Source organism: Hyalella azteca, unplaced genomic scaffold (assembly GCF_000764305.2).
Source record: "Hyalella azteca isolate HAZT.00-mixed unplaced genomic scaffold, Hazt_2.0.2 contig6532, whole genome shotgun sequence".
NCBI classification, from domain to species: domain Eukaryota; kingdom Metazoa; phylum Arthropoda; class Malacostraca; order Amphipoda; family Hyalellidae; genus Hyalella; species Hyalella azteca.
Window position 1 is genome coordinate 597321 of NW_025936691.1, and position 14229 is coordinate 611549.

The window sequence follows — 14229 nt, forward strand, 5'->3', positions numbered from 1 at the left end:
ATAATCCTATATGCACGAAAGCGCATGGAAATTTATTATATTATTAGTGATTAAGTGATAATTACATTAGAACTAAGTGATATATGTAAAAAATCTCATTTAAAAATACCCTTGTCAGATTGAAGAATTTTCAAACGATATATATAATCGTACCGAATTTAGATATAATTTATATACCTATAATAAAAAGTCCCACAAAGGTTAACATCGCGATTAAACTAGTAGATGAAACTTTTTTTGCTACACGAATTCAAGTCGGGTATTTAATTATTCAATGACGAGGTTAAAATTATGTTCAAAATAAACGCAATTAAAAACGCTCAAAACGAAGAAAAAAAGCGACGAGGCACAAGCATCAAGGCTGACATATTGTGTTGTAAATATTGTCGTAAATATAGTCTTGTAAATATTGTGTGGTAAATATTGTCTTGTAAATATTGTCGTAAATATGGTCTTGTAAATATTGTGTGGTAAATATTGTGTTGTAAATATTTTGCTGTAAATATTGTGCGGTATATATTGCGAGGTAAAATCGTGCGGTAACTATCACGTTGTAAAATCGTGCGGTAAATATCACGTGGTAAATATTGTGAGGTAAATTTTGAGTGATAAATATCCTGTGGCAAATATTGTGGGGGTAAATATTGTGTTGTAAATATTGTGTGGTAAATATTGTGTTGTATATATTGTGTTATAAATATTGCATGGTAAATATCATGTTGCATATATTTTATAGTAAACATCGTGTGTAAACGTGGTAAATGTTGAGTGGTGAATATCGTTTGGCCAATATATATTCACCACAAAATGTGTGGTGAATATAAGCTTGTTAGTTGGTGTTGTGTTCTCATGCAATCAATACACAGAGGCGCTTTGTCTGGCACAACCAGGAAGTTTATAGCGGAAAACTACTACGAAAACAAATGAAATATTTACAGGGAACAGTCCCGGAAACTGGCTGGATATCAAGAGAGTTTAGTGAGAATTTAAAAAGAAAAAGAACGCCAGGTAAATTCATGATTTTGTCAACGAACAGGCATTACAAAAAAGCACCATCATTGGTTCAAAAATTTCTCGAATACAATTGCAAAACTGACGATAGAGATGGTTTTTAAAACGGGTTCGACGAATATACGGCGAATTTAGTTGGCACTTTGCCTTAAAATTCTTGGTAAATTTGTAGCTGAAGAAGACTAATAATGTGATGAGCGTTTAGTGTAACAGACGACATCTGTGCCAGACATAGTGCAGACTTGCGGGACCGAGTGAAACTTAAGAAGAATAATATATGAACCACCGTACGGTATACGTATCATACTGCATCTAAAAAATCAGAAACACCCTTGTGCGCACGTGTGAACTTTGATGTTTCGCAGTCCGTGTGAAGGTGGAGAGAGACTAGCCAGGGAGTATCAGAGCTGTCTCTTATACACATCTAGATGTGTATAAGAGACAGGCGTTAGNTAATGAACATAATTGCTTGCATGAACATAATGAACATAATTGCTTGCATGAACATAATGAACATAATTGCTTGCATGAACATAATGAACATAATTGCTTGCATGAACATAATGAACATAATTGCTTGCATGAACATAATGAACATAATTGCTTGCATGAACATAATGAACATAATTGCTTGCATGAACATAATGAACATAATTGCTTGCATGAACATAATGAACATAATTGCTTGCATGAACATAATGAACATAATTGCTTGCATGAACATAATGAACATAATTGCTTGCATGAACATAATGAACATAATTGCTTGCATGAACATAATGAACATAATTGCTTGCATGAACATAATGAACATAATTGCTTGCATGAACATAATGAACATAATTGCTTGCATGAACATAATGAACATAATTGCTTGCATGAACATAATGAACATAATTGCTTGCATGAACATAATGAACATAATTGCTTGCATGAACATAATGAACATAATTGCTTGCATGAACATAATGAACATAATTGCTTGCATGAACATAATGAACATAATTGCTTGCATGAACATAATGAACATAATTGCTTGCATGAACATAATGAACATAATTGCTTGCATGAACATAATGAACATAATTGCTTGCATGAACATAATGAACATAATTGCTTGCATGAACATAATGAACATAATTGCTTGCATGAACATAATGAACATAATTGCTTGCATGAACATAATGAACATAATTGCTTGCATGAACATAATGAACATAATTGCTTGCATGAACATAATGAACATAATTGCTTGCATGAACATAATGAACATAATTGCTTGCATGAACATAATGAACATAATTGCTTGCATGAACATAATGAACATAATTGCTTGCATGAACATAATGAACATAATTGCTTGCATGAACATAATGAACATAATTGCTTGCATGAACATAATGAACATAATTGCTTGCATGAACATAATGAACATAATTGCTTGCATGAACATACAGTTGGTGTTGCAAATTTATCATCAGCAGAAATAATGTTTAAGCAGGAAAAAATATTGGTCATATTGTGTAAATAATGACTTTTTCCCAATGACCAGCGTAGAAATGATGTGACCAGTTACTGGAGGGAACAGGGACAAGACCAGTTACAAACGGGCAAAATGTGTACCTATCACTATTTGGACAAAGGCTCCCTCATTTCTCTCAGTGTTGATACACAACACTGCATGCATTGCTATCAAACATTTTTCCTCGTTGCCTGAAGATGGAAACATTTCAAGGAGCATTTGGCAGTTTCAAGTAATTTTTTTAGGCTCTTTTACCATGTTTTTTGCTCACTTCAAACTATTCTTGATGATTTCTTTGTAGCTCGAATAAATAAATATATACCTAGTACCTATTCGATGGGGAAATCATATTATTATGTTTCAACCACATCCTAAAAATTCAATCCATGTTTACAATAACTAACAATAAAAGGCAGAAAGGTGTTTTTGCCCCATGAAGCTAAGGAATAAAATGGTCTAAGCACCAGATAGACCTCCAAAAAATGTAAAGTAGGTAATGTTCTTTGTATTTGAGTAAAACTTTTTTTGATTTTGCTCCCACCATCAAAATTAGGAAGAAACCATAGAGCTCAGTTGATGCAGTCAGAGGAAGTTTGTCAGAGTTAAGAGGAGCGTGTTACTAAAATGAAGTTTAAAAGTTCCATAATGGAGTTAAAGCGGGGCACAAGGTTAGGTTAAAGTCTTGTTTGCCTGTAATGCTTGACACAGAGTTGGAAATCTCATCATTGAGGTTTCAAAATAGACCAACTCACAAGAAGAGTAGGTACCGTACCTATATACTAATCACAAATATAACTTTAATGTGCAGCATTGTCTTAGAATTTTGTATCATCGCTAATTATACAGGAAGAAGATCTTTTCCAAGAAACATTTTACATTCTCTCTTTCATCCAAATTAAGGCATAAATCATTATATTATTGCTTTTACATTAGTACTAATTCTTGTCTCATTTGATTTTCTATCTAATCAAATAACCTTGGACTTGCAGCTATGTATAAGGAAAATAAATGACATTTGAACAATTTCATATCTGCTAAATTGTAAAATTCTCAGGCACAGCCAAAAAGCATCAGCATTTGAAAAGATACAAGTCAATTAATTTGAGAAAAGTTCATCCAAGTTAAACCAGCTGAAATTGATGAATTTTAAAACATTTTCTCTGGTGTATATAATACTGAAAATGGGGTAACTTAGACTCCCGGGGTAACTTAGATAACTTTTCGTTTTTTAACAAAAACCCCCAAAACTCCAAAACTATTTGACATAGAAAAATTTTGTCAATGGGCATTAAAGGCCTAATACTGAGGCTACATTACACAATAGAAAGATTTAAAAAGTTTGCATATCTAATAGGTTAAAAAATTAAAAATGTGACCCACAAAAAAAAGCTATTATTTAAAGCCTGTCGGAGTAGCACCTCCAATTTTTTCATTTTTTTGGTAAAATAACTCCAGGTTTTGATGCATTGTAGTAGAGCTCTTCTAGTTACATATGCAAATGACAAATTTTAGGAGAGTGTCATAGTTTGCAAATGGGGGGCGCCACCCCCAAATGGGGGAACTTGACCACCTAATGTCAGCCCTGACGGGGTAACATAGACCGGCTTGGAAGTTAATATAAAATCACCATATATAACATATTTTATGTTTGACCACCTATTAATGTTTTTTCTTTATGTTTCAGACTCTATAGTCTTATATATGGTAATTTTAACTTAATTTCCAAGCCAGTCAATATTACCCCGTCAGGGCTGCCATTAGGTAGTCACATTTCCCCATTATGGGGTGGCGGCACCCTCCATTTGCAAACTATGACACTTTCCTCAAGTTTGTCATTTGCATACCGGTATGTAACTAGAAGAGTTCTACTACAATGCACCAAAACCTGGAGTTATTTTGAGTTATTTTACCAAAAAATATAGGTAATTGATTTTATCACCCAGTCTAAGATACCCCAAGAGCTGGGGTAACAAAGACCATCACTTTTTTTAAATTACATAAAATCTATGAGAGGCAGGAGCCAGCCATTTATGGTGAGGGAACCTAGAATATAGACCTGTATTTTGCATGTTTCAATTAAAGTTTAATTTAGCTAGTAAAAAAATGGCATCATTTAAAAAAAAGTGGTCTAAGTTACCCCATTTTATGGTAGTAGTTCTCAAAATCTCTGGTAGGTACGGTATATGTAAGAGTATTACCGTACCTAATTCTCCAACTCTCTGGTATACATAGGAGTAGTGGTTCAACTCTCTGTTATATGTAAGAGTACCGTAGTACTGTGCGTAGTTCTTAAACTCCATTTGCCTTCATGCTAATGCAATGCACCCATGGCTGTGACATTTCAATCAACATAGCTACACCACTTGTAACTTAGCTTTAAGGATTTTGGCATGTTTTTTAACAAAAAACCTTCACAAAATATTGTTATTTTTCACTGTGAAAACAAGGTGATTGCCCAACTTCAGTCACAGATCATCCAACAATGTGAGTGGAGGCTGAAGCAGTGGATCACAACACTTAGTCTTACAAGCCACAAATGACACTATCTGAAGTTTTGATATGGTTAGGAACTTAGGAAATACTGTCAAACGGGGTAAAAAGGGACGGGCGGGGTAAAAAGGGACAGGCGGGGTAAATAGGGACGCACGTCCCACATTTTGTAGAAATGTTGTAGCAGCTAAACTAATCAAAATATTGCAAAACTAAAAATAGTGGCATAAACTTCAACATTTTTACTATCTATTATGTATAAAGCTAGTCATGCGAAATTTTTTTGTAAATAAAATAACTCTAGACATAGCTGTCATCAGAAATTCCCAACGTAATGGTATGGCAACATCGTTTTTAGACTTTTACGTAACACTGATACATTGTTGTAGGTCATCACTGTCGATTATCATGTGATGTCCCTTTGAAACCATTCATATTTTATTAGGGTTTGTTGTTTGTCTATATAATTAACCATCAAAGTTGCAAAAATTGAGAACTGATGATTAAGAAAAATTTTTGGTGCCTGTATTTTTTCAATTCAATTGGTTTGTGCCGCTCAAACCCATACAGGCCGGGCTGATGTCGGAAACCTAACAAATTCCCAACATTGACATACGGGTTTGTACTACCGTCAACCGGGGCTACTCGGGAGGGGTGGGGTAACTCAGCACAGTCCTCCAACACGGCGTAAAACTGTTTTAGTAGCAAAACTAATTGGAATATTGCAAAACTAAATATAGTGGCATAAACGTCAACATTTTTCCTATCTATGTAGTATAAAGGAAGTAAAAAAATACTACATTTACTAGCTTTGAAAAATTCCAGAAAAAAATTGTGATAAATGCTATTTTGAAAAGTTATATATACTTATGCTAAGGTCTGGAGCAAAAAAAATATTCACCGTATTAACAAATTTTACTTACATAAAAGTTGCACCCAGGTGTTGGCTTGAAAACGTAATTGACGGAATTTGCCTATCTCATTCCCAAAAAAAATGGTAGCCATTTCCGCAACCTTGGTTAGCAAAGGCTCCAGTTAATAAGAATTCTCATTTCATAGCCAGAATTGTGCACCGGGCAACATAGAATGAAAAATACATTACCTAAATTATGTTCTATTTCTCCAAAAATATCATGCTTGTTTCTAAATGATCCCTTTATTTTTCAGGTTTTTCATTATCTTTTTCTCTTATAGAAAATTCACTTGACCCTATTAAAATGGTGAGACATTATAAGCCCACAGGGAAAGAAATCGTATACAACTGCTGAAATGAAGGTGGCAGTAGACAGTGTAATTGTCAATGGCATGATCATTAAAGATGCAGCGCAAATACATAATGTGCCTCGAAATACGCTGCATAGATATGTTGAAAAACGCAGGACTGCAGTGAATGCAACTCATGACTTTCTTCATATGATTGACCCAACATCACTTCTTGCGCATGAAGAAGGGATCATTGTCCAAAACCTAGTTGTTTTGGCTGATTGGGGGTGCCCTCTGACCCATCTTGAGATACAAATGATTGTAAGGGACTTCTTGAATAAGAGTGGCAGGAAGGTCACCACCTTCAAAAACAATCTGCCTGGCATCGACTGGGTTAATAATTTTATTGCCCGATACAAGCACTTGCTCTCTACGAGAATGTGTCAGAATATCACCAAAAAAAGGGCAGAGATCTCAACTGAAGTCATCAACAAGTTTTTTGGCAACATTGCCCATGTGCTGCAAGGCGTGCCTGACACGAATATCATAAACTACAATGAGACAAATTGCACCAACGACCCTGGGAAGTCCCAGATGATTTTCAGGGAAGGGATTAAATACCCTGAGAGGGTGATGAATTTCAGCAAGACCAGCTATTTGGTGATGTTTGCAGGCAGTGCTGCAGGGGAGCTCCTTCCATCTTGTGTAGTTTATAAAGGTATGAGATTAAAAGAGACATGGACCAAATGAGGCCCTCATGGCTGTCACTACAATGTTAGTAAAAGTGGCTGGTTTGATGCCGACACATTTTATGATTGGTTTAAAACTCTTCTGCTGCCCTTCTGTAAGAATTTGGAAGGTCACAAAGTGTTAATTGGAGATAACCTCTCCTCTCATCTGCACCAGGATGTTTTTGCAATGAAAACAACATAAGCTTTGTCTTTTTGCCAGCCAACGTAACGCATCTCATGCAGCCACTGGTTGTGGATTTCTATGGGCCATTGAAAAGGAAATGGCACAAGACCCTTACAAATTAGAAGAAAACTTTTGGCAAGAACATTGCAACACTCCCAAAAGACTAGTTTCCATGCCTCCTCTCTAACCTCTTGCACTTGATCAACAAGGAAGTCAAGCACAATATGAGCATGGGCTTTCAAGCCACAGAATTGTACCCACTTGACAGGGAGCGCGTGCTCAGGAAAGTTGGCAGAGAAACCACGCAAGAAGATATTGAAAATACAAGGAACTTCATCTCGGATGCTGTGCTTGAGAAACTCCTAGAAATCCGCTCACCACCCACTGAAGCCAATAATGCATCCAAACGAAGAAAGGCTATCACGCTTACTCCTGGAAAGTCCCACACTGGGCCAAGGGCCAGTACTTCAGGTTCAGCAACAACACAAATCCAGAAGAAGCAGGGAGCAAGTGTGAGGAAAGTGTTACAGTTCGACAAATATTCAGATGATGAGGAGAATGAGCTTGAATCAAATGATGGAACTGACCTTGCTGTTGCTCAAGACATGGCTGATCCTCAAGACGGGATGCAGGAACCTGACAAGGACATCTCTAAAATCATCGTTAATGAAGATGATTTTATCCTTGTTAGGTTTGAGTTAGATGGAAGGGTACAACGTGAGAAATTTTATGTTGCTCGCGTGAGAGAACAACCGCAAGACAATGGCTGCGATGTCATGGTTGAATTCCTAAAGAAGAGCAGTGATACAAAAAAGATATCATTTGTCTACCCTGTTCAGCATGACATGGCTGCTGTTGAACGAGAGAACATCAGGCTCAAACTGAGGGAAGCATGTTTTTACTAACACGATGCTCAGCAGGTTGGCTGATACCGGGAGCCTTGGTTAGGCATACTCCATAAAAACATGTAGGCACCAGCACAGTTTACTTCTAAGTTGTTAAGTTAAGTGCAAACATTAATGTATGAAAAGGAAGTTCTTCTATTTGTTTTGAAAGTTTGTGTTATAAAAACAAAATGGAAAAAATAGTTATTGTTTCTGAAAAATGGATTCATATGTATAGGAATAAAGGAAAATTGGGAACAAATTACAGAAAACATCTTCTATTTTACATCTACATCATCAACAAATGAAGAAGAGGACTTCAGAGTATTTTTTGTAATGGGTGAGTACATTCTGCATGCTGTAAAAGTCTTAAAATCAAGTTTTATTGCAAGTGTCCCGAGTAGCCCCGTTTGACAGGGCTACTTGAGACACTCTTTTTTTTTGCTTCTGGTACCTTACGAATAGCATATGGAATTTTTTGACAATGCCATTCGATAGCCCTTGCAAAGAGCTATAAAATGAGCCTAAACTTGTTTATGAAATGTTTCATCGTAAGAAGTTATTAACAGTTATTAACAAAACAATGCTCAATACTGTCCCGAGTAGCCCTGGTTGACGGTACCTCAATTGAAAAAAAAAATAGCGGCCATTTCCGCATGGCGGGGCTACTCGGGACACCCCCCTGGGGTGTATTCGGGACACCCTCAAAAATGCATTATATATAACAGTAGAACCTCAGTTAGCAAAGGCTCCAGTTAAGAAAAAAATTGATTAAAATCAAAGAATATTGATTACATTTACCTTGCTCAGTGAAAAAATTTCACTTATCAAAAAATTAGTGCATCATTGGTCATCACAAAATTGTGCATAGAATGTCATATATAGAATTGTGCACCAGGCATCATAGAATGAAAAGTAATTGACCTAAACTATGATTTATTTCTCCAAAACATGATGGTTGTCACTAAAACATTCTTTTCTGTTTCAGGTATGCTTTTCACAATCTTTTTTTAGTAAATTCACTTGACCCAATTAAAATGGTGTGAAATTACAAGCCATCCTGTAAGCTTACAGATACAGAAAAAATGCTATAAGGCTGCTGATATGAAGCTTTCAGTGGACAAGGTAGTTAAAATGCTCAATGGCCTGTTCATGGATACGGTAATATTGCATCAATAATACGGTAATTAATGTATATGGTAATATCATATCAATAAAGGAAAAAAAGAGTAAAAATCACAGAAAATGTCATTTATTCTACCTCTACATCATCTACAATGAAAGAGGAGGACTTCAGAGTACTGTTAGAGTGTTAGTAATGGATGAGTACATTCTGCATGCTTCAAATGTTTTAAAATTAAGTTTTATGCCAGTTGTCCCGAGTAGCCCCGCTCGACGGGGCTACTAGGGATACTGGATACCCTTTTTTTGCTTCTGGCACCTTACGAATAGCATCTAGAAATTTTTTGGAGAAGCCATGTGATAGCCCTTGCAAAGAGCTTTGAAATGAGCCTAAACTTGTTTATGAAATGTTTCATGATAAGAAGTTATGAATGAAAAACGTTCAAAATCATCCCAAGTAGGTAGCCCCGGTTGACGGTATTTGCCAAAACCTGTCTTTTATTAGAAGGCACCAATCTCAAAGTCAAACCATGTTGATTGTTGATTGTCATCTTCTATTCTTCAGTTTTGTAAATCATGTCCAACTAAATTGAGATCTATGAATAAATATTCATAGCTGCGGCAACTCTTAGAACCTGGGTTACCATAGTGGCAAACCACAGATTTTTTAGAATCAGTTCAATTTTAATTTCCTCATTTACCCAAGATTTAAATCACTTTCTTATGTATGATACTGCTGGTATCAAGGATACTTTACTAGTCTACTTATAGGACTCACAAATGAACTTGAGGGAGAGTCTAAAAAACTCTCTGCTTTGCCACTATGTGGGTTACTACGTAACTACAATATAAATCTAGTCAACTTGATGCAGATATGTTTGTGCAAGATGGCGGGCATGGCGCTGCTGTGCATTAATCTTTAAACAACTTTAGGAGCTAAGGAGCATGGCTCATTTTTTTACCAGAATATTATGGCTCACGGCGCACATTTATGAAATGACATTATAAATTCCCATGCTCAGGCCGCGCACCTGGCAGGCTAGCACATCTTCCTGACCATGGGCCATGGGCTGGGCCAATTTTGCCTGTTACTGTGGTTTTTGACCAATTTCTTCAGTGAATAGGTTAGGTTAGGTTAGGTTAGGTTAGGTTAGGAGTTTCACTTTCACCTATTTCCACCTGTGACTTTCTTAGAACACCAGTAAAGCATAAATTTGATGTGAAATCTTATTTACTGGCAATTTCAGAAAATTTCAGCACAATATTCATGCTAGGTTGTCCAGTTGAAATGTTGAAGAACTACCATTTCCAAATTCCAGAATTGGTCATAAATTTTAATAAACAAATTAAAATGGTGTTAATAGATTGATCATGTTCATTATAAGTATCAAACATGATAGAGCAAGAAAATCTCAATGAATCTCAAGTTTCAGGCATTTCTCAGTTCAATTACTTTTCTGTTTTTGGTGTGAATCATCAAGTCATTCAGGTGATGAATTCCTAATCCTAGGCAATGAATGACTCACAGACATTCATCACCAGAGCCTGGAAGAAAATGAAATCCTTCATCATTTTCCTTCTTTTAACCTGTCAATTTCACAATATGGACCACGAATAAGTCAGCATTTATCAGAAAATGATAAGAAAATACTCAGAAGTAATTTTTTGCACATCAGTGAGAAATTGTCACGGAGAAGGGGCGTGACATGAAGGGCTGAAAATACCGGGGGACATGCATACAAATAAAAAAAATTATCTAATAGATCAAACAAATATCACACTTACCGCCTTCAAGGCAGCAAGTCTGTCTTTTGTCATGGCGAAGGTATTTCACTCCAAACTTGTCCACGAAAAACTGTTATCACTGAAAGACTCACGCTATGATTCACATCCCACTTGAGTCACTGGAACACTGACTACGAATCGATAGGGTGCCAAACACGAGTGCCAGACTGCGCGCGCATGTAATAATAAATTCCTAAAACAGAACCCAAAGGCTAGATTCAGGTTCAAATAAATTTTCAGATCACGAAAAAATATAATCTATAGGCAAATATGCATAAATTACGTATAAGGTATACATTCGCGGTTTAATCGTAATCATTTCCACAAATACATGTTCAGATATTCCTTCCGGAAATCCATTCATTCATGAAAACTGATTCAAATTGTTTATATTAGTATCAAAGATTCAAACAAAGCGGTGACACTGAATACTCGGCAAAAACGATATTATAATGGCTCAGTTTCAATAGAGGCGTTGCGACAAGCACACGAAACGTATGATAACATGAGGAGACTTTGTTCGAATTTCGATGGGACTCAGGGGGCTGCCTTACTATAATAACTTTATTGCATGCTTTTAAAGACGTCTGCACTAGAGAAATTTGTTCCTAACTGATTAAAAAGTCAATTACCTAGTCCAATTCTCAGCAAGACGTCGTTTTATGTAATTTAGTATCAATTCTACTAAGAAACATTCAGGTACGGAATTGCGAGTTTTTATAAATTCACCAAAGGCTTTCCAGCGAAAAATATCTCTCATAGCCATAAAGGTAATCTAATAATGAACTAATAAATTTTATGTTGCGGACTTATTTCGTCTATAAGCTCGGTGACCCACATTCTAGACTTCAGAAAATTAAATACTAGACACGAGAATTTTCAACTTCCACTCGCTGGGACCGCTATTGATTCCTTCGGCCTATGAACATTATATAGTATAGTATAGTATAGTATTATATAGTATCTTCGGCATTGAAGAATAGGCCTGGATAGGCCTATCGTCGATTCTTGTACTTTTCTTGACTAGACTGGCCTTTTGATCAAATCCTTTCAATGGACGGTAGATTTAAAATCGCTTCTAGATTTCAGTTGTTTCGTAGGATACGAGGCATTTCAAGACAAAACATATGCTCCTGCATGGCCTTGCCTAGTCTTTTCTCGAACGCGTTCATACTCGGAGCGTCAAAAATATCTTCAGGGAGGCTGTTCCACATATCGGTGACTCGAAGCGAGACGAAATGTTGTCGCGTGGATAAGTTGCACCGCAGTTTTTTTAGTTTATAGCTGTGGCCCCTGATGTTGGTTCTTGTTTCAAATTCTAGTAATCCTTCTGGGACCTTGTACAAACCATGAGCATACTTGTAAACTTCAATGAGGTCACCACGCAGGCGACCATAACGGAGACTGGGAAATCTTCATAATCTTCAATCTTTCTTCATAAGACTTGCCCTTTAAGCCTGGAATTATCCATGTTGCACGTCTTTGAACACTCTCAACTAAATTTCTGTCCTTTTCAAGTCTCGGTGACCACACAACGTTTCCAAACTCTAGGTTCGGGCGCACGACAGCGGAGAACAACAGCTTCATCATTTCTATATCTAGGTACTCGTAGGAACGTCTGATCAGCCCAAGCAGTTTATTGGATTTATTAACTTGTGTTTCAATATGCCTAGAAAATTTTAGCTCCTTGTCGACTCAAACTCCGAGATCTTTTTCCACGCAAGACTTCTCAATCATAACCCTCTCGTTGCAACCGCGTTTTCTCATGCTGTAAGCTTGCTGTTCATTGTTCTTGCCGAGGTGAAGTACTTTACACTTGTCAGCATTGAAACGCAGCTGCAACGCATCAGCCCAGTCAACTAACTATCAAGATCATTTTGCAGTTGCATTTTTTTACGCATCCTTAACTGTATTACAAACTTTTGTGTCATCGGCGTTTACCATAGTTTATATAGTTTACCATAGTTTATCACGAATTTCTAGAGCTCCTTCAACTTCAAACATTCCATGCTGAGGCAGTCAAAGTCCAAATTACTGAAGAATTACCCATTTCAGCTGAGTTTTTGATGATACAAGATATTTCAGCCGTGTTTTATGGACGGATTGAGGTAAGTATCACATAAAAATAAAAAATAACACAAATGCATATAAGGCTAACTCTGCTAGACATTGCTTAATGAGGATGCCGTTTGCAAAGGAAGAGGAAGGTCCGGCAACGCAGTCTATGACTATCCGGGATGCCCCTCGTTGAGATCATCCCATCTCCCTGCCCTGCTGTAGCTAGGCCACTACTACTAAAGCAGTGGTTCTCAAAGTGGGCGATATCGCCCCCCTGGGGGCGGTGGAAAGATCTGAAGGGGCGGTGAGGAAGAAATGGGTAGTGGGGGGCGGTAGTCCGCGTAGTCAAGTCAGAAGTTCGCACGTTTGTTTGACGATTTGTGCACAACAAGTGCAGAACATGACTCCGAATCTAATAAATTTTCACGAGCTAAAAATTACCGTTTGGTAGATAGGAATTTATATTCAAATTTTCGTTCGAATCTGTTCAGTAGTTTGGAAGAAATTCTTTGATCACTGCGAATTACGGCCCATATCGCCATATAACTCCTGAATGAATGTGAAATTAAAAAATTTGTTCGTGAGCTAAACATCACCGTTAGGCCCTAATGAATTCGTGTTCCAAGTTTTATCGAGATGCGTTTATTAGTTTGAGAGATATTCCTTGGTCACTGAATTTGGATTTTGGCCGAGAGACTGGCCACGAGTCCGGCCGTAAATTTGTCTGAGTCGTCTTGAATTTCTAGTGCTGTAACAGTTCAAAATGTAAAAAAATATATTGTTTTACTAAATGGAGTTCTATTTGTGAAATACACATTTGTATTTAATTAACCTTTCTCTTCAGGCGCCAGCCTGAAAAAGTTTGGGAACCACTGTACTAAAGCATTCAATAGTTTAATCAGGTTTATTTGTTTATTTTATGGGGGCTAACGCCCCCCCATAAAATATTCGAAGCACCCCTGAACAATTATATTTTAATATATTAGAATTATTATTATTACAGAAAAAGACAGACATCTCATATACAGTAATACAAGTCACGAAAAGCACATGAATCGGCAACAGGTCATGGGCGTATTTCTTCAGTGCATACACTTCTACTTTATTCTAATACTACATGAAAGTAATTTTATATAAATCAGTCATAATTTACTTGAAAAAATTATAAATCTTAAGGGGCTTAGCCCCCCTCCCCTCTCTTCAAAGCCTTGTGAGACCGCTAATAACATTGCAATTTTA

General features: G+C 36.7%; 1 protein-coding gene across 1 annotated transcript in view; it reads right to left on the reverse strand.

Moving 5' to 3' along the window:
• Positions 1-11101, reverse strand: part of LOC108666876 (syntaxin-1A) — a gene marked incomplete in the record, with an annotated part of 42100 nt that extends 30999 nt beyond the window's left edge. Inside the window, 1 exon segment of the mRNA XM_018153815.2 lies at positions 10933-11101. Within this exon segment, the coding sequence (XP_018009304.1) occupies positions 10933-10965 (33 nt within the window).
• Between the last annotated feature and the right edge of the window lie 3128 nt (positions 11102-14229).